Raw genomic sequence first — 25,911 nt, 5'->3', positions numbered from 1 at the left:
CACCGCAGGCTCAAAAGCCTCAAGAGGAGTGACAGCCGCACATTCAAGACATTAGAGAACAAAGATTTGAGCTTTAATAGGTCTGTCTTGTTTCTGATTAGGGGGAGGAAGTAACACTATGACACTATGTGTTTCATAACAGGTTGCCACCACAAGCCTGACATCAGATTAGCTTCAGTGTTAATTGTACCAATTGAAAAGTGAAGGCTGAGGGTTTTGTCAATGTGTCAGTGTGTGTTGTAGGATGCAAACAGCCTATAGGCTACTACAGCAGGCAGATGGTGATGTATGAGCTGTGCAGTACAACCTTCAAATCCCTTCAACAGCCAGTGTACAAACATGGGTGTTGTTTTCACGAATAAGCTATCAAGAAATTGGGACTCAGCTTATTAAGGTGCAAATTAAGTACCAGCAGTGCTGCAGGTTACATTTAGACACTTTTTATAATTCTGGAGAGGAGGTTATAATATCCCTGTTAATAGAGACAGACTTCATTATAGAATCAGTGTCAAAGTTTATTAGCGGCAGTAATTTGCCATGATGCAATCGCACCTTAATTTCCCCGATATTGGGATTTTAAACCGGATAAGTAATTAACGTCACTGCAGACCTTGTGAATAAAACAATTTTATATGAAATCAAAAATGTAGTTGCTTTTTGTAAATGTTGAAACACATTTCTTTTCAACATCAATAAACTGGTTCACTCAAAGACATGTTTCTTTTTATCAAAAGCACAACCGTGTACGTTGAAGGGAAAGAGTTAGAATATGAAAAAAAAAATTCTTTCTAAAAAAATAATTTGTTTCACTCCAAAGCAAGACCTATGGAGGTGCACGTGGCCTCCGTGTGCTACTCTCCTCTTGTCCCGAGTTGCTTGTTCATCTCCAGACTTATGATATGATTCACTTCTCGGGGAGTTTTAGGTCATAACTGTCGAAAAAGAGGATGGACTCCAGTGATCCACTTCTTCATTTCAACCATTATCAAACTAGCCATCCATCTGTAGAGCGCTGGTGTGTGTATTTGTGGGGGCGGCTTTGGCGTGCACGTTTGCCAGTTTTGAGGGTGGGTGGATAAGTGTATCTGTTATTGTGTGTGTGTGTGTGTGTGTGTGTGTGTGTGTGTGTGTGTGTGTGTGTGTGTGTGTGTACATGACATTTTTCCAATATGTTGTCCTCCCACCCTCCACCTCCCATAGATGCATGGGGTGCCCCAAGCCCCTGGGAGAGCAGTTAACTTTGCTTAAAGCGAGAGGCCGTTGCAGGATAATTACCGCCACAGTGGTGGTGTGTATTGATATCCACTGCCGAGGCAAAGGACGCCGAGATCCCTCCGAGATGAAGCGCACCCAAAAGGAATGGTGTGTCACCCGATAAAGATTTACTATTTGCATCAGGCAGCTTAGTTTCGATTACAGCTCCCGCCACACACAATCTGGGCTTTTCTGTTGCAAAACAATGTTGGGCAGGTTACTTGAACATTGTAATTAATTACTCATTGACAAATAATTACAAAAGCTTACTAAAGACAAAAAAGTAAAAGTAATAAATGATGTTGCTTTACTTTCATTACTCAGCCCAGCTTCATGAAAGATGCCTTTAACAGCTTCCTGTCCTCCACACCCACACCTCACATCTTCTGTATTTAACATGTGTATAAAGAACAAGTGGTGGTTTAATGAGCAGCCAGCCAACAGTTTGGAGATATTTACAGACAATTAACAGCTAACATTAGTTTAGCCACTGTGACTGACCGTATGAGCACTCAAGTCCCATCCTCAACAATAGGATATTTATCAGTTTACAACACAGGGTTGTATAATAAGATTAAGTTGTAGTTTAAGGTGACCAGATTTCTGAAATGAAAACCGGGGACATTTTTGGGTTAGTCAGTATATCATTAAAAATATAATGTTATATATGTGAAGTAATAAAGGGGGACAGTTGCAATCTGTCAAATATAACCCTAATGAATATAATCAACTCATTTCAGGGCAGAAATAACCTTTCACTCAATAAACAGAGGCTGAAATCACTGTCTGGCAAGCAGAATACTGCATTTTATATGTCGTTTTGGCCATTTAAACGTATTTTAAGAGGTAAAAAGTCCTAGTTCAGTTATAATCTGTGAAATATAATCAAGTCATTTTCAGGCAATCTACCTTTCAGTCAATAAGTAGAAGCTGCAATCACTTTCTGGAATGGAATACTGCATTACATGAGTTACATTGGCCATTTAAAGGTATTTCAACAGGTAAAAAGGACTGGATTTGTTGGTACATAGCAAATTAAATAATTGCAAAAGAGATCCTGTCTTTATTTTATATATAACTCAGTAGAAAGTCATGTTAATTATGGGTTTATTCCATTTTCCAAATATAAACTAGGACATTAGACATAGGCCTACCAAACACATATTCCATCGGCAACAACAGGCTTCTATTATTGCCTATAATCACGTAAATGTCATGCTTGGTTACGTTATAAACTGCAAACACTTATTTGGCCACAATTGTGATTTTCCGTTAAAAGAAGTATCACCAAGACATATACCACGGACATAAAGTGATGTTTATTTGCACGTTATGTCTGTTTGATCCAGATAAAAGCAGCTGTAGTCGTGAAGAGACTGGGCGATACAGCTTTAACATGCTGAGCGCTCCCGCGGACGGCAATCAGTTTTCGGCGGACGGTCACTTTTCAGCACAACACCTGTATGCCCTGCTGTCCAGTCTTTCTATATATACACAAATGATACGAGAAATAAAACTAATATCTGTCATAAGTAATCATAAGGATAAAGGTGACTTTTGAGTTACAGAGAGCCAAATTTCTGTTATTCAAGCACAGACTATCCATCTCTCCACACCTTTCCACACTTGCACTAAGCTAACGCATCCCACAGCAGTCTGTCCCTGATATCAACACTCCATTAAACAACGTCTCAATACAAGTCAGTGAGGCAGAATGTGCACAGAGATTGTGTATGCAAACAACAAAAACATTCTCCTTTTAAAAAGATTAAGTACCACACATTTTAAAGGGAGAAGAGACTTTCAAGTGAATTTACACTCTGCCTACAGCCAAAGCTGTCCGTTTTTGTTTTCTCATCTGAAACCACCGCATGAGCTCTGAAGGAATACTTTGCTGTCTCGCTGTCGCACTGATGCCGCTTCCCCGCTACTCAATAGCAAGCCCACCATGTTTGTAACTTTGAGCGTCTATCAGATATACCTGACATTTGACGATTTGGATTGTATTCAGAGATGCAGCGCATGGTATTGACACAAACCTGTCTCATCTGTGACACACAGATATGGAGAATTAATCCCCTCCGTCAATGGAGAGAATAAATTGTTGTTTGAGATATGTTTAGCAACTGTCCCAACCTCCCCCCAGAATATATTTTTCAGAATATCTTTTTCTTTGTGTCTCAGTGTCTCTCATATTAAGATTTCCGTCTGTCTTTATAATGAGAGATAAATTATGAATATATGATTTAACCAAGCATTTACAATGAGCTTTTATATAACACACTGAATTGTTTCATATCAGTGCTCATGGCTTAATGATAGCGATGAGTTACTTACTTAAGATCTGTAGTGATTTAAAGACCTCTCTTGTCATCTACACCCAGTGATTAGTCTTGTAGCGTTTGTAGCCATTTTTCCTTCTTAACACATTTCACAAGCCTGAATGAAAAACCAAATATTTGATCCTTTGCATAATTGCCTGTAGAGACATGTATTGTTAAACGTCTAGGAAGGAAAATCCTACAGGCGTTGCTTTTCTACCCATTATGTGACTCTTGTTTTCACTCAGTAACACAGTATGTCTCCATGTAATACTTATGCATTGATACACAATATTACTAGCTTCCACAAGGCAGTTGTTTTTTGCATATTCTATATCATGCACAGTCGTAATCACTTTACGTGGACAAAGGCAACTGTCAGTGGCAGATTTTATCAGTTGTAGCTAGCCATCTAATCAAGCTAACTTTAGCTCCATGAATTGATTTTTTTTTTATGTTTATACCTAACACATTTTAAAACAAGAATCCTGTAAAAGGGGTCTTATGCACTTGGTGGCTAAAGCTGCAAGACACAGGCAAAAAGTCCTTCACCAGTTAATAATGAGTAGTATGTAGCTGCAGGACCGCAATCCTAAGTCCAGAACTGCATTTTTAGGACCCTTGTTTACTTTGATACTGCCAGCTAGCTGGCTGGCTAGCTAGGTAGGTAGCTAGATATGTTACTCTTGACAGCCCCCCTAAGCCAATTGCCCTTACCACAACCATCACAGAGTGTGTGCCTAAACCTAAGTTATTGATTATATGCATGTCGACCGGTTAACCCTACAGCTGTGCTAGCAAACAGGGTTAACCTCCTTCGTGTTGCTGTACATTACCACCACAAAAAAAGGACAGCTTTGGCTGTAGGCAGAGTGTAAATTTACTTGGAAGTCTCTTCTCTCGCAGTGCAGTTCTTTTTTGGCTGCTTAGCTTTTCAAATAGATTTCATAGGTAGCACCATGTAGCAGTCATGAACTGGGCTTTTTTTTATACGTAACCTGTAACCTTACAAACTAATACAGTAAGTTAATAATATGCTGCTTTGCTTAGAAGTAACTCCCCATTGCTAGTGAAGGTGGTAAGCTAGTAGCTGGACATGCTAACGATTGCAGCTTAGAGCAGATAAACAAACTGTTTAATCCATTCCTCAGACTTTTGTTCTTGGAAAGGCTTTCTCTTTCTCTCTTTCTCCATCCTCGACACTCTTTAAATATCAAGTATCACTTTTACAGGAGCAGCCCCGTGCACACATTTCAGCATGGGGAGAAATCGAAAGCCTGACAAGTCTTCCGTGCTAAGCTATGACTGGACACTCGCTGTTCAGGGGAGGGGTTTTGTGAACAGTCAATTACAAGCCAGCATGCAGAAGTCTGCATACAGCTGGGATCCACCCTCCCGCTGGTGCCAGGATTGAAACCAGCTACCTGTCTATCATTAGTCAGCCTCCAACTAAAAAAACGTCTTCGTTATCTGTCACTTTGTCTCTGCTGCCACAGGCCAACCCTCTGCACAAACAGACAATTTGAATGATGATTTCTGTGCAGCCATATGTTTGTGAAACAGATATGCCTGCCTGATTTAATCAATATCTCGACATAATGGGAATTAGTTAAAAGTTCAGTCACGCTAGTTTTATGATGCAGCAGTAGTAATATCAAGCTTAAAAAGACTTTGAAATCTGGCATTTATCCCAGTTTTTTTTCCATTTGCATCTCGTGGAGACAGGGGCAGACACACAGGGGGGAAAAGGGAAAGCGCTGGAAAGATGAAAGGCATTTTTGACTGCAAGTTTGTAATTTTGCTGGCTTTGTTGGTGAGTGATGGCTTCATTTTTTTCCCAGGGAGAAACAGTAGCGTACCAGCAGCTTGATGTGTTTCACTTCAGCTGATCTGATATCAAGGCCAGGGCCTTCTCATGGGCGACAGATTAGTTTCTGCTGCACGGATGTCATAAGTAGACACAGGACAGTGCTGAGGGACGCCTCTGACGAATGACAACCATGCCAGTGTCCTTATTGTCTTTCTGTTTTTATGTCCAGCTCGCTCTCTCTCTCTCTCTCTCTCTCTTTCCCTACAGTCAGCACTCTCTTTTTCAGTGAACATCTCACTGTTTGTCAAGGAAGAAACAGAACTAGGTGAGCTAATATGTGAACATGCAGTTGAGTTAAGTTATACATCACATGTCTGGTCCCTGAGATGCCTGTTTCTATAGGAAACTGCTATACAAGATAGCTAAAATAATTCAGAATCATTTTTGCCATCTAAAATTTGGGGGTATTTTCATATTTTTCATGTGTTAACTATTTTTGTAAATCAAGGTTAGGGCATGAAGGGTGTGACAGTGCACTTTTCTTTTGAATGAGAAAGAAATGCATTATCACACATCATGTATTTCAATAAGGAGAGGTTATCTTTAAATGTAATGTATAACAAAATTTATTGAGCTAGAGAAGGTCTTTGGTGAATCGGCGCTGTCACTGTGAAGCATTTCCATAAAATATAAAAGACCAAAAAGTTAGAAGACAGGACAAGATTCCCCTGGAGTCTAGACGCTGGTGATGGTGGAGGTGGAGCAAAGCCAGTAAAATGAAAGCACTCTGTTGAATGTCCGAAAAAAGGGAGATGGTGGCAGGTTGCATAATAGTCTGAAAGAATTACAGACTTCATAAAAAATAAAACGTCTTCCTTGTAGAACCTCCGCCAAATCTTCATTAATTATGGGTACGTGTGAGGGTGTGGCTTTATTTTGAAATATAATGACGTATTCTTCACAATAACCATATGTTCAGTTGCAATTTTATATTGCGATAAATCAAATACTATGCAGTTGATGAAAAGATCTCTCCCTATGGGTCTCTCTCTGTTTGTTATGCTTCGGGTAAGTACATAACCCAGGCCCTCTCCCAGATTACTGTCAGATGGAGTTCACAACCTTATTGCAATTATCCTTGACACCATCTTTGTAGGGAACCATTGGACTGCCAATGACACCCTGCCTGTTTCACCTTTGCCTCCAATGTGGCACTCGTAGAGCAGCGCAGATTTCAGTAACAGTCAACAAATAAGCAGCTGAAAGTAGGAGCTGAAAAAACAGAAATGCCTGTCATCTACTTTGTTGGTGCCAAGCCAGTCTTTGCTCGACATGCCTGCATGAAAATAGCTCTTAAAAAACATCATAACAGCAGGTTTTGACAGTACCTTCTAATCACTATAACATCTGGTCTCTGACTTAGACTGAGTCAGTCTTGAGCGTGTCTTTGCCTGTCTTCTCTGACACTGGTTCACTTTCCGCTTTGGTGCTTTTTTTTGACCAGCCTGACTGGATGCTGCCTCAGAGTGGAGAGCAGTGCTTGTCATACTTCAAATTACCAGGGAGAAGGAAATGGCTGTTTCTTTGATGGAAGCAAGTTTCCTCAGGTAGTGGGGGGAAATCAATCCCAGTTATACTGTTTGTTGGCAATTTCAGGTTGTTGTAGTTGGCTCGTTCTTTTGAGAGCGCCCACAATTACGACAAACACGCACTTGAAGCCCACCACTGCAGCCAGCAGTACCAGCTGGTACTCTGTGTTACCTGTGATTGTATTGGCAAGAGGGATAAATGGAGAGAAACTGGTCTTGAATTTCCCTTCTTGATAATTTATTTTTCTGCCGACACAAAACAACTTGAAGCTCAGTCATGAGAGTGTCATCAAGTGGACCAAGGTTGAGCTGAGGAATTTTGCATAGAAAAGGATACTTACTTAAAAGATAAAAAAGCATTTATTTAAATGGGTTTTGCATTCCACCAATTTTCTGAAAAAATACAATACCATATTTATGCTTATTTTCCACCTTCCAACTAGCTGGTCTCCCTTCATTTCACCACAGCATAAAAATCCACAAGTGGTGACTTGCATGTGGAAGGTAATCCATCCTAGTAAACATTTAGATGCCTTAATTTTCTTGTCAAAATTGTGTTATTGTTGCATCTTGGAGGAACAGGGAAGACCAACACTCTCCCTGATGACGCATTGAAGGACAAATTGTTAGAAGCTGAAAATAATATCATGCTGCATTACTTTGTCAGAAAATCACCAGATAAACACTAAGTAAACACAGACAACAGTGTAAAAAATCAGTAACATGAGTTTGGTTGTTTGTTTGCGTTGAAAGGTTGCTGTTTGGCAGCTGACTGAAACATCTAATGATTATATTGTTTAATCTAATGCAAATCCCTTTTAACATTGAAACCCTGCAAACGCCAATAAAGTAATCAAATATGGCTCATGCTAGTAGTAGGTCTTATATTGTCCTTTCAGTCCATTTATCCTTATAAGCCCAAACATTCCAGACAGTGAATAAAGCCTGTTCGTACAGTAAATCCCTGCAATCAAACCTATAAGTGGGGAGTAACAGTGTTTCAGCAGAGGACACCACAGTCTGAAGGTGCAGGTTGGGCCTTTAATCCTCCCTGAACGTGTCAGACTCACAAGCCTTGCCTCAAGTGAATTCATCAAACATCCCATAACGTTCAGTAAGTCCCTGTACTCGTATCAGGCTACTATCTAGATCCTTGTTCTTGGCTAATTGTGTGTGTGTGTGTGTGTGTGTGTGTGTGTGTGTTTCTGCACATGTGCACTGATCCCTCATCCCTCAGAGTTGGGCTTTTAATTGCGCCCTCACAAAATTTTAATTAGCTCTTCCATAGGGGATGTCCTTCTGGAGGGTTTCTGGGTTGACCGTCGCTTTGCAGACCTCAGGACAGCTCTGGAGGGGCTGTCATGTTCTGCCACTGCAAGCGACCAGAGCCCCTTGTTTCATGGTTTTAAATGGCGTGATGTTTGCAACAAACAGCCCTACATTTTTTTAAGATATAAATATGGAGTGTACGTACAAACACACACACTCAAAGAAATTGCATCCTCCACAGGGAGACATTGCCGATGTGATAGGGAAAGTAAAGAGGAGGGAGGAAGAGTAATGGGGAGTAAATGTGCACATCTGAATCTAGGGCAGTCTGGAAGAAGCACTTCTCCTCTCTATTTCTCCCCCAGTGTGGTCCAGTGTTACTCTGATGTCGATAAAACTTTGTTCACACATGCCAGCGCTTCTCTCTTCACCGCTGAAGGTTGGCGATTTTTCCACCTCTCCGTCTCTCACATCTGTCTCTCTCAAAGCGGCGTCTCTCTGGTTTGCAGATGTCATCCCGTCTCCATCTCTGCCTTCCTCGCTTCCTTTCCTCTCGCTTCTTGTGTGCATGTACAGTTGCCTATACAGTACATTCGATTGCGAGGCATTGCGTGTCTGTGTGGCCTCTTTTTCCTCACACACATACATACGTCTACATTCTCCCTCACACACACAAACAGACAGAAGTTCACACAAGTTTGTTTACAGTGTATTTTGCCTTTGAGCAGGGTGTAAGGTTGAGCAGTGGAGGAGGGAATTTTTTTTCATGTCCTAGTTTCTTTGCAGTGGGGACTATTGGACGTTACGCTGTGTCCTTCTTAGTTTTGGCTCAGCGCAGCTCATCAGGAGAGCGAGGATTAATTCTCTCCGCCTGTGTGTGGTTCTTGTGCGGATCGATAGATCCAGTCGCTACCTATTTGAGAGGGAGGGCACCTCGCTGTTTGTTTTGGCGACGGGAGGGCAGGCCCTGTGAAGTAGCATTAACAATACGCAGTGCATAAGTCTCAAGCCAAAGCATGAGCGAGCAAAGTGCAGTGTGTGTATAGTTAAGTATCCGTGTTGTGCATACCTGTATTAGTGTGTGCATGGACTTTGCGCACTCCACCGCCTTTAGAGCAGCAGTCCAGTCTCTTGGACTCCAGAGGGCTTGATAAAGACTATGGGTCACAGTGGCAGGACAGTCCGTGCCACTGCCTGCTCAGAATCGATAAAGAGCGGGAGCCTCGACGGGCCTGTCAACACTCACGCCAGCTTGATGCCAGGGTGATTTGGCCTGTGCACTGCCAAGGTCGGCCATAGTTATGAAGAGGTCGAGGATTTGGGCTAGGTAAACACGCTGTCCTCTCCCTGAGAATACAAAGCAGCCACGCCACACTAACTGTCAGTGAAAAGAGCGTGCTGACAAAACAACGAGGCCAGGTTGGAGGACAAAGAGGGAGGGGGGAGCGAGACACAAAGCAAGAGAAGGTTAATGGGAAAGATAGAGAGGAAGAGAAGGATAGAGAGGTGCAGGAAACAAAATAGATGAGATAGTGATCATGAAAAAAGATGAATCAAGAGATTGTAAGGAGAATCGGACAAATGAAATGAAGGTTGATGAAGCATGGTCGAGTGGTTAAGGCTCAGGATTCTGCTGTCTGTTTCAACAACACAAAAATGCTCTCCCCTGTTTCTTTCAAAGGCAAAGAGAAAGAGACTGAAAGAGCAAGACAGAGCAGAATGACGCAAAGCTGGAGCAGCACAGACACGAAATGAAGTCTTCCATTGTTATCTGAAAAAGTAGATAATAACCCTGTTTGTACAATGAGTGAATCATCAGAGAAGTGCTTGGACAGTGGCTGTAATTTCATCGGAGGTGATTATCATTCACTCAAACAGATGAGTTCACTCTTTTCATTCAAAAAGGCCAGAAGCTTTCTCTCTCTGCTCATTCTGCTCATTTCCACGGCACTGATTAATGCATGCAGTAATTATAGTTTAATAGAAATTAAGGTTTCATATTTCATTTGAACCTCTGTTCGACTCATTTCAGATGAGAGTACACAGATTAGTCAGCTGATATTGTTTGATGAGGGGGTGCATTCGCGTGTTGACGGGAGACCCTCAGCTCTCACTGAATCCATCTTTAGAAAATGACAAGAGGTCTGTGAAGAATTAAATGATGGATACATTTGTGCAGCATATTTCTGGCGCCATCAATGTGGGATCTGTCTGTGGACTGGATTTATTTATCTGCTGCTCCAGTCTCTTGTGTGAATCTTTACTCTGACATTTTTTGCACTGTGGCAATAATACTACTAGTACGGTATTTGAAATAGATAATATTCAAGTACAAATAGAAATAAAGATTTTTTTGAATCGGTCATTTTACTTACTTGACTAACTTGATAAATATACAAGTACACAAACAAGAGTCTGCAGGCATGCTAGCGACTATCTGAGACACAATGGGGCTTTGTGCTAAATGCTAACATCAATATGCTCACAGTGAAAATACTGATATACTGATGTTTAGCAAGTATAAGGTTACGACATTCACCATTTTAGTTTAGTGTGTTAGCATGTTCACTAGTGTAATAGTCACAAGGTTTCATCCTGTACAATCCACCTATTAGTTTGTGACATATTTCAGTCTGGATCAAAGTGGTGGACAGACAGACCAAGATCGCTAGAGCCATGTTACTACTTGGCGAACATGATCTTGAATGAATGAATTGGCTTTTGTGTTCCTATCTGCCTGAGGCATCAGTACAATTTCAGATATAATTTAGAAAACAGAACAGATTGACAGCACCTACGATACGAGCCTCTACACTGTATTCACATGGTGTTCCACCAGTTGGTTTTTAATAAAATCCGTTGAATTGCTTTTCAGCACAAATCAAGCTAAAGCTTTCAGAGTATCTCTAAGTTTAGAGTATCTCTAAAAGCTTTAGCTTAAAGGCACTGTTATCAAGGGCTGCTGTTGGCTCTCATCGTTCTATTCATTACAGATTCACACAGCAGGGATTTATAGGAAATGTTGTCTTATACTGAGAAAAGCTAAGAATACCACAGGTATGGCGCACAGTAGAAGTGTTTTGACAGTAGCCTCATTATCTATGTTGTCACCGCTCTTATTTCCAACAGGAGAGGTGCTTCGTCTCGGGAGGATCTCAGGCCACACAGTGAACGGCGGCTGGTCGTCCTGGAGTTCCTGGTCCCAGTGCAGCAGAGACTGCAGCCGAGGAATCCGCAGCCGGAAGAGGACCTGCAGTAACCCAGAGCCCAAGTACGGAGGTCAGACCTGCCTGGGGCCAGCACAGGAGTATCAGGAGTGTAACATCACCCCGTGTCCAGGTAAGGAATGCACACACATGAACATGCTACAAGGCAGATTTAGTTGCAAAGACCCACATACTGTACACAAACGTCATTGCCAGAATGAAAAGTACCCACGGAGATAAGAACATTTATAAGATTAGAAGTCAATGACTTTGCCAGCTCTCTTTTTCGCTCGGATAAATAAACACTACCCGACACCATGCTCAAGCTATGTTTTTCCTTGATTAATGGATAAAGAATTACAGTGACAAAATGACTTACCAAATCATCAGGAACCACAAAAGAAATCAGTTGCAGATAAGAGGTGTGACGAAGACCCCAATTTACACCAGGAATCAAAGAGACAATCCCTGTGGCGCTCCAGTATGTAATTACATTGCTGGGTAATTATGCTGCCAGCTATGGGAGGCCTTATTCTGTTGTGAAAAGCCCTGAGACAATGCATTTTCAACACTCCTCTAGCGGAAGACAACGAGAGGAAGCTTTCTAATTAAAAGAATACTCTGTCTGACAAGGGAAGTAAGCTGTCTAAATGGAAATCCAGTGCTTAGTTTGGCATAAAGCACACCTGGTATCCTGCACTGGCGCCAAGACAAGCAGACAAGCAGGACGTTGTCTCAGATAATTATTAATCAAGCCCCCTGGAGTAGGGCTTAGGTACACCACTAAAAGCCTGAAGAATCTGCCCGTCATCTTCAGCAGCAGCAATCTGTCTTCATAGCAAAAGGGACATGAGCGTGAACGGCCATCGACACTTTTATTTTAACGGCCTGTTAATTCATTCGGTGCAAATGCATTTAGCTCCCAGCAGCTTGAACGCAGTCGCTAATAGGGTAAGCTTTTATCAGCTGCGAGCTCAGATGAAGACTTTGGATGGATCTGCAAGCACCAGATTTGCTTCATCCAGGAGGGCTATGGTTGCCACAATTGTTCCTCCCTGAGTAAAATGTCGAGTGAATGCACTTTGATTTCCCTGCGCCGCATCACTGTGCTAATACATGTAGTACACCTATTCTGTTGACTGTAATAATACCATAGCTACAGTATGTTGATGAACCACTCCGCATCCCTCACCCTCAAAGGAAACGACTTAACCCAGCCTGAGTAGCAATGAATACTAATGCATACTCAATTAGCACCCCTCTGAAAGTGAGATATTATTTTGAGGCAGGCAGACCGCGCCGTTAGACCAATTGTAATCCTCCTATGGCTAATCCAGTGCTTTTTAAATGTATTCGAGCACTGTGAAGGAGAAGGGGAGAGAAAAGGTGTTATGCCTGCCATCCATCTGGTTTGGAAACAAATGAATCCGTGTTTTTCTTGCGTCTGCGCCCGAGATGAGATGATCCTTCATCTAAGGCCAGGAATCGACTTATGTGTCACTTTGTGATAGAGAAATTACGTCGAGATGACAAAAAGCATCGGCAACTTAAATTACCTGCACTGTGCTGCAAGCCATCATCGGTTCTTTAGAAGCAATTCACAAGTGGATCCGAAAGGGGAATATCTCTCTGCCACAGTGAACTAAGGTTTTATCCAAATGATTCAACAGAAGGACGTTTGCCTCCGTTGTGATTCATGGTCAAAGACTGCCCCTGTTTTATTGCTCTCTTTCCTCCTCTCTTGTCATTCCTCCCACATCTCTCCCTCGTTTCATCTTGTTTGTCTTCTTTGTCTGCCGATACCGTCGTGAGTTTTCACGTGTTTTGTTTGCCTCTTGGCACCACATGAAGGGAGGAACAACAACGGGGGATTGCTATGCTTCATTTATCTTTATTAATCAGAGGAAAGATTGTTGAGTTCGGGGGGGGAGGGGGGGGGGGTCAGGTGTTTGGCGTAACAGCTGGCTGAAGCACACTTCCTGTCACTTCAAAAGACTCACACAAACACACATATTCAAATTGCTTCATATTTGTGCGTTACGCATCGCTGTTTGAAATGGCTTGGAATGACTTCCAATCACTTGATGTTCACAGGAAATTGTCTTTTGAAATGACCTGGAACCTAAAACCTAGAAAACATGAAAGCACAAATATTGAATCTTGTCCTGGAAAACCAGAAACTGTGAAATGTAGTGACTATTTCCGAATGTCCTCACAATTACAGAAGTACAAGATGTTTATACTAATATAATCATGCAGCTCTTGGGCATTAGCATAAACAATGTGACGCTGACATCCTCGGTTTAGTGGACGGCAGCTGGTCATGCTGGTCTTCATGGTCCAAGTGCTCTGTGACGTGTGGAGGGGGACACTACATGAGGACACGCACCTGCAGCAACCCCCCGCCAGCCTACGGAGGAGACATCTGCCTGGGCCTGCACACTGAGGAGGCACTGTGCAACACACAACCATGCCCAGGTACCCACACGCACACACACCTCAATGATAAGCAGCCTAGGGCTCTGACTCGGCCACCAATCCATCACAGGTTCATTGCTTATTTTTTTTAGTCTCTCCAGGCCCCTCAGAGGGCACGCATGCATGACTAATATCCAGCTGAGTGCCCACACAGCTTAAATATGGACACACACAGCTGTGAGAAATACTGTCATTGACATTTCCAGAGAGCTGGTCCAGCTGGTCGGAGTGGTCCCACTGTGACTCCAACGGGGCCCAGATGCGTGTGCGTCACTGCGATGTCTTGTTTCCCACTGGAAACCAGTGCTCAGGAAACAACAGCGAGACCAGGCCATGCCCTCCTGACTCCAATTTTATACCAGGTGATCACACACACACATAAGCTTCTTCTCTTTAGGAAAGTCTTGGGCACTCATGCATAAACTAACACACAACTCTGAGCACACACACTCATTCTGCCCCACCCACCACCAAATGCCCACAGCGGCAATTCAGTTCATTTCCAAGAATCCTGTGATAATGAAATACAATATTGATCCCTCTAAGGCACTCATACCAGGTCAGAGGTCAGGTTCAGCAACAGGGCAGCACTTTTGGGGATGGTTTGGATTAGCGTCTTGCTCAAGGACTCCTGAGTGTGGCAGGTGATTACACGGGGGCGTGAACCCGGGCGCTACGCTTAAGGGCTGTCTCCCTACTCGTTCCACCAACGCTGCTGCTATATTAGTTTCATTATGAGCCTAGGAGTCTTGTTAGGCCATGCAAAAAGCACTTACACCAGCAGTATTACTTTTTTTTCAGATGTTGGAAGTAAAGGGAGAAATGGCTCCTGTATGCTGTTTTCTGTGCCTGGGCAGTGCCTGGTTGAGACTATTTTCTTGCATACATGTTTCAGTGATAATTTGCCCTTTAAATATGCAACCTTTTTCTTAATGAGAGTAATTGCTTTTCTGTTGTTTATCAACAATGCAAGCGCAACAACTCCTTAAATGTCAACTTAATTACCTACTGTGAGGTACTAAAGGTTTTATTTATAGAACTGGTAAGATGAGATCAACTTTATTGATCCCACACAGGCAAATTGATTGTTTGCTAACCCCTGCCCCCCTTACTTTTGCTACAGCTTTCAAGCTGTCCATTTTCACATGGCTGTAGCTCGCAAGCTAAATAAGCTAACTGTAGCTACGTGAGTTGTTTGACTTTCTAATGTTTAAGGCATACAGGTTTTAAAATGAGGACCTGCATGCCAACAGCTGTAGCTTTTATTTAGTGCGGAAATTATCTGCTTGGGTGGGGGAGCTTAATCTAATATTTAATTTCATTAACAGCCTTATCTATATTTTCATTGGATCCTCCACTTGACTTTGAAAAAAAATGCTATCCCTTCCCCCCATGATGGAAAACAATGTATTTATAAAGAGGTGAGAATGCAGCCAACTTCTAATTTTGGTTAAGAGTTGCCAGATAAATGGGTAAACATCCACTGAATTTTGGAACCGTGAACAAGCTTCAGCTCTGTGGCTGCTGAAGAGCTTGAGGCCCACAGCATTTTCCACCCACCCTGAATTAAAAACAAATAGCCTAAAAACAAATACGAATTAGATCAGATGATGTTGTAGCCTGATTTGAATGAGATCAGATATCTGACTGTCAGAGACAGGATTGATCCTCCCCTGGAAAAACTCTTATGACCCGTGGCGCACATGAGAGATGTCTTTTTGATGTAACTACTTGATCTATTTTTTAGATAATAAGTCTCACAAGGAACTGCTGAAATGAAAAAGATTGTGGAGTAAGAAGAGATAAAAAAAATCTGAAAAGTCAGACTAACCCTTCTTTCATAACACACTGTTCCTTAACTTTTGCTCATGTTTGGTTTTTGGGAAGATTTAAAAGTATCGCCAAGTATCGTTACAGCATGTGGTGTGTGTTGTTACGGTTGCTGAGCTACAATAAGACTATAGCTGTTCGAGGGAGAGGTTAAGCGGAACAGTTCTTTAAACTCTTTCTGAAAGGCTGAAAGTTCAGAAAGTCCTTCTAAAACCTAAATACATACACACACATACCTCTCACACACACCATTAGTATTGATATCTGCTTAGACAGGCATCTCCCTATTGACAGCCAGTAATGCGAGACACCCTAGAGCATTGATCTCTGCTACACAGAGATCATTAAAAGCTCCTCCCTTTAACAAAGGGCACTTACGTTATTCACATTGTATCACTGTGAATACTGCAAATCCTATAAAATATGTACAAATATTTGGAAAAAAGTTATATATTCATAGGCAGAGTCCTGAAGTTCTAAACTTCAGGAATCATTAATTATTAGATTGAATAAACATTTGATCGAAACATACATTTGTAACCTTTCTGTATTAATTAGCAGGGATATAATAGTCACAAAAAACGTTCTCAGGTCTTTATAGAATCACCCATTTGCCTTTATACCTTATCATCCATCCCCTTTAATGGGAAAGGTAGTCCATTAAGGTTCATTAGCAACGTCTTGTACTTCATTTCCTTTAATGAGAGCTGATACTTTTCATAAACCACTCCAGGTGCCACAGCTGTGATTAGCTTGCGGAGTTTTTACGATAATCTGCTTCATATTGAGTGCAGCTTTCATCCCCACACTCACCTTCAAGGGTACAATTTGTCATGCTAACAGTATATGGTTTTTGGCCCTAATTCTGCTGCCTTTTGCTGTTTCTTCTCCTTTGTCAGAAATCTCGATTGCACGCTCCAGCCAGGAGGAGAGGCGCTGTGGAGGTATTACTGAGTTGTGTGTGTCTGTGTGTCTGTGTGTTTGTAAGATGGAGCGGGGAGGGTAACACCTGGCGTTGCACTTATACAGCATCTTTGCTTTCCAATCCTGCTTAACGGCAAATAAATCCACGCACCCAAGGTACAATGGAAAAATTGGGATCTGATTATATCTGGAGATATAGATGCGCTTATGAAAATTGTCAGGTTATTTGAAAATGTACCACACTTCTCAAGTATAATTTCCTACCAAAAAGGAGCAGCAGCACAGTAGACAGCATCTCTGTTTGTATTGTTGTCTTATGTACATATATACTGTGATCTATATTTACATTTATTTATTCTACTTCTACACAGCAAAATCCTAGTTCTGAAAAAAAAAACTACCATGGCTATAATTTGCACAGTTACAGCCAGAGTTTGAGTGAATCAATAAAATCACTTTTAACAGTGTCGTCTTGCAGCCCAGCTGCAACAATCCACATATGAGAATGCTCTGGGTTGATAAAAATGAAAAATGCAGATAGACTCATCTAAGTTGGCTTCAACAAGCATCCTGCGCCCACAGCAATAAGTTACATGAGGAGAAGCGAGGCTTTCAGGACCTTTTTGTGCCCTGAGTTCTGCCTCTTACACAGGCTACAGGCTGCTCTTACTATCATTATTTAGCTTGTTGGAGGCTGTATGCAGTCTGAGAGGGAGTTCTGCAGCATGCAGACAGTGCCCAGGGCAACAAAAACCAAACTATTGTTCTCTCCTGTACATGTTTTTGAACATAGATAAAAGCCAATAGAGTGCTGTCCGATAGCTCGTAGTTCATATTCGAACTGTAGCTGATTTATGTCTCTATCCATGAAACATGATGTTCAGTAGGGATAGTGCGTTAACAATCCTGAAACCAATATTACATTTATATATTAATTATGTTAGACTAACATTATTGTGGTAAAATTATTTATAAAAGAACAATGACTGATTTAATAATGCATTACCTGCTTTGATATAGAAGTATATAAAAATATACAAAATAGCAAATCCATTTTTATTCTCCAATTTTATCCATCAGATGACACTGCAGGAAGTCAGAAGAATTAAAATGTAAATAAAACAAGGTTGTATTAATATTTTAAAGCTGAAGAAACATTTTTACTGTAATCATTGCCGATATGTGCAACATCTAGGTGACAGTTGCATGTGAATGCCAGATATAAACAGGGCATACATTCAGTTACAGCTTCCGCTTGTGTGAACTGACAGAACTACCCCCATCCTCCTTCTCCCCTATCCGCTCCCTTCTTCCAGACTTCAACCTCTTCCACATGATCGCCGTGGGGCTCAGCAGCTCCATCCTCGGCTGTCTGGTTACCCTGCTGGTCTACTCGTACTGCCAGCGCTACCAGCAGCAGTCACACGATGCCACCGTCATCCACCCAATCTCGGCAGCCCCGCTCAACACCAGCATCACCAACCACATCAACAAACTGGACAAATACGACTCGGTGGAAGCCATCAAGGTCTGTGGACGGGTTTGCACTGGGTTCACTGCAGGTCACGCTTGACAGATGTCAGGACGTGTAGAGGCAAAGCAGCACTTTGTAACATTTCCTTACTGTTTGACTTAATCAATTGATGTCCCACTCCCTCTGCGAGCCAGTGAGCAACGGTTTGCCTCTTCCTCCAGTGTCAGTTGTGATTAAATACACTTCTTACTGCATGAATCTCACTGTCACACCACCTCCTGTCGTGCACTGACACTCTCTAGTCGTGTAACAGATAAGCAGTTGTGCGTACATCTTCCCTCCATGTGCTCCTCTGCTGTGTGTCTCAGTGTGTGACTTTGTTATGTGTCAGTGGTCATACACTGCTTTCTCATAACATACTAATGCAATTACTTATCAGTGCGTGGGTAGGTTATCAGCGAACACGCTCCGCAACTGCATATTTCCCTGCTTAGACAGGTTCTTTGTGTCGTTATTGCGTCCTAAATTGCAGACAGTCGGATGCACCAGAGCCAGCGACAGAGATCCAGCTACTCTCTATGGTACACAGCCTCTTATCCACTGATACATCAGGCCTTTAGTGCCAGACTGAGCTGGTGATTAGTGCTTGTCCACATGCTCCAGCTGTGCTTTTTTTCAAGGATTCCCAGTGCTCTATATTAAAGGGCGTTTCAACCACTTTTACCCTAAAAAGGAGCTTTAGAAGCAGTGAATCTGGCATCATGTTTTTATAACAATAAAGGACGTCGCCTCAAATCCTACATCTAGCTTGCCACTTAAACGTTGTAGCACCCAGGTCTTCCTGTTGATAAGCAGCTATTGGACATGCAAGGCTACATGTACATTAGTTGTAGAGAAGCTTTTATAACCTGTTTAGCTGCTGTATGTTTTCACTTTTAATGTGACAAGAGAAAGAGCTTTAGGAAGAGGATTAATCATTGTGTTTGTCCAACGTAATTTTGACTAAGGTTACTGGTGTATAAACTTTCAATAAAGTGCATAAGAGCTGCTAATGTTAGCCTAAACTCTGATAGCATCCAGGACCAGCTTCCACACAGTGGGGAAATACTACACAGTGTTAGCTAGTTAGTTAGTTAGCAAGTTTGTGCTTTTTTTAACCTACTAACCCACAAGCTGATGTGTCAATGGCCTTTACAGTAACGCTTGGTTTCTGTTATAGGTAGTAAGCTAATAGCCAAACATGCTAACGTTTGCAGCTAATGTTAGAGCAGACAAAACACAGCATTTCCTTACACATGCTAGAAAAAAAACCTCCAAACTTTTGAAATGCAGATTATCTCTTTTCCACAGCTTCATTAGCATCGCTTCTAATGTAGAGGAATTTGAAGCTTGATGAGCTTGACAGAACAGCTGGGCGTAAGGCATTGCTATGGCGATTTTCGGGACAGTCCCGAATTATGAGCAGTTGTCCCCACTCCTGCCTCGTTTGTCCTGAAAATTATACTAAACATGAGTTTTGATTAGTTATAGCCTAATAAAACATTAAATACTGACCATTGTGAAACATTCTTTTGGTGTTGCCCACAGATGGGCACTGTTCTGGCTCTCCATTGGTTGCAGCAGGGACTGCAGGGTATCATGGACATTGTGTCAACCGAGTTGTTATAGTTACAAAGTAACATGTGTGCTCTGTTTCCCTTTTTGTTTTCTAGTGTAGATAGTGGACGAGAGTGGAAGTTACAGTTGCGAGGACAGGGAAATTGCCATGGAGAAAGAGACATCTGACACGCAGACAGAAATTAGATAAATTTTATGTGACAGATAATGATTTACACACTGTTACATACAACATAGTCTTTGTGTTTTCTTCCTAATTACAGATAGTTGACTTCTTGAACAAAAATAATTTATTTTAGCGTTGAGTTTTGACTTTCAGGTGTTATGGTTTTACTGATTGTTGACACCAATTGTACTGGAGGCCACGCCCACCCCCAGCTCCCCTGTCCCGAATTTCACCTTGTTTCATCTGGTCTCCCTGGGTTTAGGGAACTTATGAAACTTTTAACCTAAATCTCAAACTCAGCTTGGTATTATAGTCAAACTTGTCTTTATTGTAATGCTGAGAAATCAATAATTTTTCTTTACTTTTCGATTGTGTTTGATATCCTCTATTCTGTCAGAGGAAGGTGTCAATATATTATAAACTAAGTGAATACCTGGATCTCTGTTTGCAAAACTAATTCACAGATATGAAAGTGTTTTGCAAAGCTGCCACAGAGAGAACAGATCCTTTGGTTCGGAGCAAACCTCTCCGAATGTAATTTCACTGTGGAATAAAGGTGTGGAGCATTCATCTGTCATGCAATTAGAGTCAGCAGCACAGAGCGTAATTCAGTTAGCTCTATTGCAGATGGAGGCGAATATGAATATAGACAGTCCATGTGAAAATACAAAGGCACCTGCATGACAAATGAACACTGTCTAATTTTGTAAAAGCACATTCTGCCTCCAACCCTCACTCACTGAGCCTAAACGGTTTGAATGTTGCAGTAAATGTTCAACTATTAAGTGTGCAAAACCATAATATGCCTCCTTTGAGCATTTATAAAGAGGAGTGATGAACACCTGACGCCATATTTTAGAGTTTTTTGGATCAAATATTGATGTTGATGACACATTAGTCATTATTAGTGTGCGCAATGTATTATAGATATTGTTTTCTTGGCCAGCTGGAGTGTTTCCAGCTGTCTGGTCTGTGATCACAAGCCTGCCACCAATAAGCTGCAGTTTTATGTACAGTTTATCATATTTCCAGGCTTCCTGTAAGAAAAAATATGGCCTTAGGGTTTCTTTGAGGATGACTCTTGCCCATTCCTCTCCTCCTTGCAGCCAGATGTGTCGGTACTCTTGCCCTTGGACGACCCCGCCATGCACCAGCCTCTCTCTGCTAACATGGGGGTGTCCATGCGTGGCCTGGAGATTTTCTACTAACCACTGACCTCTGACCTCTACAACATCCCGCCTCTTGACCCCCCCAACAACTCTTTGACCCCAACCACTACTACTTCCTCTTCCCCACCGTGCCCCACCCTTCCACTTCCTGTGGCACTTCCTGCGTGTGGCAGGTTGGAGTACAGACTCTAGTTTCTCTTTTTCTGCTCAGATCCCTTCATCCCTCCATCACGACCCCCCACCCCCCTTCTCTCGCCCGGCTTGTGAGAAGGCAGTGTATCCCCACCCCCTTATTTTTCTCTTTCAAAAAGTGCTTCCATTTGCATGTTTTTTCATGTTTGTCTTTCGTTTTGTCCTCTATTTTTACTTGATGGTTTGATTTGATGCGATGACAAAGCAAATTCACAGCGATGCTGTTTTATTACGCTCCTCGGTTGCCTCTCTATCACTAATGCCATTTCATAGTTTAAGCAAACGTTGTTTACTGCACCGAAAAACTCAAATATAATCATTCTTCAGCCAATTAAAGAAGTTTAAGGCATGAAGACAGAGTAGATGATGCTAACAAGCATTGTAGCACAGCTGTTTAAAAGCAGCCATGGGGCCACCTGCAGAGACACAACCGTCTCCGGGGCTGCGGGAGCGTTGATTGCGTTCCCTTTGTGTGCAAATCACATAATGGGAAAGAAGCAAAATATATGAGTTTTTTGTCCAGCACACTCGTTCCCTATCAGTGTCAGTCGCAACATCCATCAACTGCAAATGCAGCATCATCAAGTGTTCAATTACACTGCCCCAAGGGACTCCCAGCACACACTCTCTACAACAGACTGGATGTGAACACATCCATTTGCCAAATTGCCGATGTTGTATTGAGCACCACATCAGAAGCTCATTCCATGTTTACTATGTCACACAGGGACAGAGAAGATGCCCCCATGGCTCTTCCTTATTGTTTAACAGAGAGGAGACCCTCTGTTGATCGATTTTTATGGCTTAGATTGTCCTAGAGGACCAACAATCTCAGGGCCATAAAAACTGCTGATGCTGGGTATTAGAGATGACAGAGGTGGACATACGGACGCGCATCAAAATTATTTAGCCCCGTGGTGGCTTATCATTTTTTCCAGCCTGTTTGCAAATGCTTTGACCTTGCTCTGTGAAATGTATGTTTCATTCACCGAGCGGCCTCCCATTGATTTGTGTTGCTCCTTTTTTTTTTCTTTTTGGGCTAGATGGATTTGCTTCTACCTTGCCATCTGGGCTGAATAATCACTTAATCCATGTGTTGCAAACAAGTCCGTACTGACTCCTTTCCCTTTCTCCTCTCTATTTTTTGGTTTTTGTTTTCCACAGGCCTTCAACAAAAACAATCTGATTTTGGAGGAAAGAAATAAATACTTCAACCCACAGCTCGCGGGGAAGACCTACACCAACGCATACTTCACCGACCTCAACACCTACGATGACTATTAGCCCTCGATTCGGCAGTTCAGACTCCATACCATAGCAGGGACACCAACCCTATCATCCATTTTGACTGTATTCTTTTCTTTGTGTTTTGTATTGAGATTCGTGACACCATGCGTGGGATAGTCCCACTCTGAGACTCTATGGCAGCTGGTATGTAATGAAAAACTGACACGCAGTGTTGCCAACAGAGGGAAATGCCCACTTTCTCTCAGGTGCCTTGGGGTACGCTTGGAAAGCTCAATTTTTGACTCTCACTGAGAAACGGACATCTGGATTTGCCAACGTGGTCAAAAGGGGAGAAATCAAAACTTTGGGAAATATGATCCCTTTTAACTTTCCTGTGACGCCTCTTAAAAAAAAGACCTGTATTTGTAATGATGGGAAATAACCATGAAAGCGCTTTGCATGACTTCATCTGACGTGTTTTCTCTGCAGTTCTGTTTCGTTTTGCATGGTTGATCGCATTCCAAGTTTGGGGGGACACACAAGCAGTGTTTTTGCAGGTCTTTGGTTCAGGATTGGTTTTGGAAGTCAGATAAAGTAAAGACTGGTGATTCCTGACGGCCTGTGACGCTTACTGCTGCAGCAGTCACCAGATGGATCAATATCCAGCCCGAGTCCTAGAGTCAGGATGTAGATATCTGAAGTCTGTGGTCAAGTTTGTCCACTTGTTTTTGTTTTCTTTCTGTTACAGGTTCTTGCAGCTCGCAGTGATTGAACTTTCAGTGTAACATATTCTTGTTTTCTTTTGCTTTTAAAGTTACATATATTTTGTACAGGAAGTTAAGTTTGAAGCCTGTATCTATAGGTTTTTTTTCTAAATACATTAATTCAATGTCTCAAGTGTTCAAAGAATAAAACATTTCCTTTTGAAAAGAAAAAAAGTTTATGTGCATTCTGAATAATAATAATAATCTGCAGTAGTCATATCAGCCTGCATCAAGTTCAGTCTTTGTCACCGTACTTTTTATATTTTTTGTAAAAAAAAAAAAAAAAGTTTTTGAATTTTGATAGTGTTCGCTATTTCCTTTGCTTCTGAGTTTACTATGTGTTTGTGAGAGCAGAATGTTAATGGCATTTACTGTACAGATGGAGCGTAGCAAATACTATTCTCCTGAACCTCAACTGGAGCGCTACCCCTATACTATACGATGAAACACATTCAGCAAGTCGAGATATTTCTGCTCAGAGTGTATAACCCAATATTAGGTTATTCAGTGGCTGACTTGCAACTAACTTTCTACATGTTTGCTTGTGTTACTGTGCATAAATTAAAAACGGCTTCATACACAACAAACTTGTCAGAGTGTGAGTTATACAGATTCATTTGTCTACAATCCCGTTTGTAAAGCTTTGATGCCTTTGATCCCACAAAGTTTTAGTTTCTCTCTGGCTCTTATGAATGAACGAAATATGGCTTCAGATCCAGTCAAAGCAGTGATATGAAAGCGCGCAGGTACGTTAAGTGTGAGGCACTTCTGTCCGCTGTGGTTTGCTCTGACAACTTTGGAGACTTTGATATTCTTCGAGCAAAACATTGTAAAACCACAGTACCACGAGCACACACACCTGTACTTCATAAATCACTCAAAACCAGAGCTGAAGACTCCCCCCTCCCCCCTCATCTTTAGCAGGGCCCCGCAGTGACAAATGGTATCTGCAGCAGTGGAAGGATATCTGAAGGATACAAATCGCGCAGGGTAAAGGTGGAGGGGGACGCTGTCTGAAGTCCAAACTCTAATCTGTATGATGGGGTGTAACACCACACACAGGGCTGTTCTCCATCAACCTTCAACCTGACGTCCCATCTGTGTGCAGAGGGTAATGGAGGGGGTGTTATTAATCACCCGGCTGTTTGGTTGGTTGGAGGTGGTGGGGAGGGGGGCTGCTGATCCAGCCCAATGTACGTATGACCCAGCACTGTCTGGCTTCAGAGAATCAATCTCTCTACCTTGACTTCATTCTTACTACCAGAGAAAGCAATGCTGCAGCTGACACACAGATGGTTGTATATGCACATATACTGGAAGTGGCTAGCGTGGATGCAATTGCAAGTGTGTGTTAGAGGTTGTAAAAGTGGTGTGAGCAACTGCATATGCGCTCATTTCTGTGCATTTTGTATAAAACAGACATTTGTTAGACACTGACCTCACCAAACCTTGATTGATGATTCATTACTGGATGTACACATAATGTACATATCCTGCACACACACACACACACACACACACAAACATCTAAAGCCAGCAGAGTGGAAGCATTCACTTGCATCAGTTCGCAAAGCTCGTAGCCACTCAGACACATGTGACATCCCACTTTGAAAGCAGGGCCGAGGACAATGAATGACTTTCCCAAAGTGGCATTTAGGGACTGCGAAAGGTCACAGCTAAAGGTCACGAGAGCAGGGCTTGTGCCTGTCAACGAAACTGACTGTGTGAGTGCTTGCAAGTGTATAAAGGAGTCAAAGTGTCATGAGATGCGACTTCAGTCTGCATCTTATTTATGGTGTACGCAGAAGGATTTATTGAAATGGCAATGGCCGTGTTGGTCAGACAACCACTTTGTTTCAGACTGAAGTATCTCAACATTTAATGAATGGATAGCCAATAAAATGTTGTGTAGACATTCATGTTACCCAAGAGGATGACTCCCACAGGCTTTGGTGATCCCTTGACTTTTCCTCTTGGGCCACCAACAAGTCAAAGCTTTCACTTACCCAGTGAAACATCTCAACATTAAACAGATATATTGGTGCATTTATGATTCATGGTTCCCAAATGATGAAACCTAATGACTTAGGTGATCCTTTTCCTCTAGCACCTCAAATTTCAATATGAGCTTGATATGTGTTGTTTGTAGTGAAATATTGGATGGATTGCTGTGAAATTTGGTGCAGTAGTTCATGTCCCCCCTCAAGATGAACTGGGATAACTTTGCTGACTTTTCATCTGGCGCCAACAGGTAATCACCACATACCTGCAAAATTAATGATATTCCGCAAGATGGTGAACATGCTGAACATCAGCGTATTAGCATTGTCAGTGCAAGCATTTTAGCATGATGATGTTAGCAAAAACTGTGTGAAAATACCATTAAATGATCAGACACAATTTGTAACTTTGGGCAAGTACAGGCCTGTTAGTTAAGGTAAGACTGTGGTCACGGATTTACAAAAACAACCAAACTGACGACAGCTGAACGATAAAAAATGACATTAATATTCAAGTATTTTTAGAGATTCTCAAGGATTCCATAAATGTGTTGTTTTGCATAAATGCGACATTTCATTATCCTGGATAACCAAATATCATCTCTAGTATACGCCAATACT

General features: G+C 42.0%; 1 protein-coding gene across 1 annotated transcript in view; it reads left to right on the top strand.

The window, feature by feature from the left end:
- Positions 1-23,873, top strand: part of sema5a (sema domain, seven thrombospondin repeats (type 1 and type 1-like), transmembrane domain (TM) and short cytoplasmic domain, (semaphorin) 5A) — a 131,984-nt gene extending 108,111 nt beyond the window's left edge. The window contains exons 17-22 of the mRNA XM_046066236.1: positions 11,373-11,582; positions 13,757-13,927; positions 14,134-14,289; positions 16,657-16,701; positions 17,998-18,209; positions 22,464-23,873. Of these exons, the coding sequence (XP_045922192.1) occupies positions 11,373-11,582; positions 13,757-13,927; positions 14,134-14,289; positions 16,657-16,701; positions 17,998-18,209; positions 22,464-22,583 (914 nt within the window). The 3' untranslated portion in view covers positions 22,584-23,873. The remainder of the gene's footprint in view (positions 1-11,372; positions 11,583-13,756; positions 13,928-14,133; positions 14,290-16,656; positions 16,702-17,997; positions 18,210-22,463) is intronic.
- Positions 23,874-25,911: the final 2,038 nt, after the last annotated feature.

Source organism: Micropterus dolomieu, linkage group LG01 (assembly GCF_021292245.1).
Source record: "Micropterus dolomieu isolate WLL.071019.BEF.003 ecotype Adirondacks linkage group LG01, ASM2129224v1, whole genome shotgun sequence".
In the NCBI taxonomy this organism is placed as follows: Eukaryota; Metazoa; Chordata; class Actinopteri; order Centrarchiformes; family Centrarchidae; genus Micropterus; species Micropterus dolomieu.
This window is presented reverse-complemented; position numbering and strand designations above follow the sequence as displayed.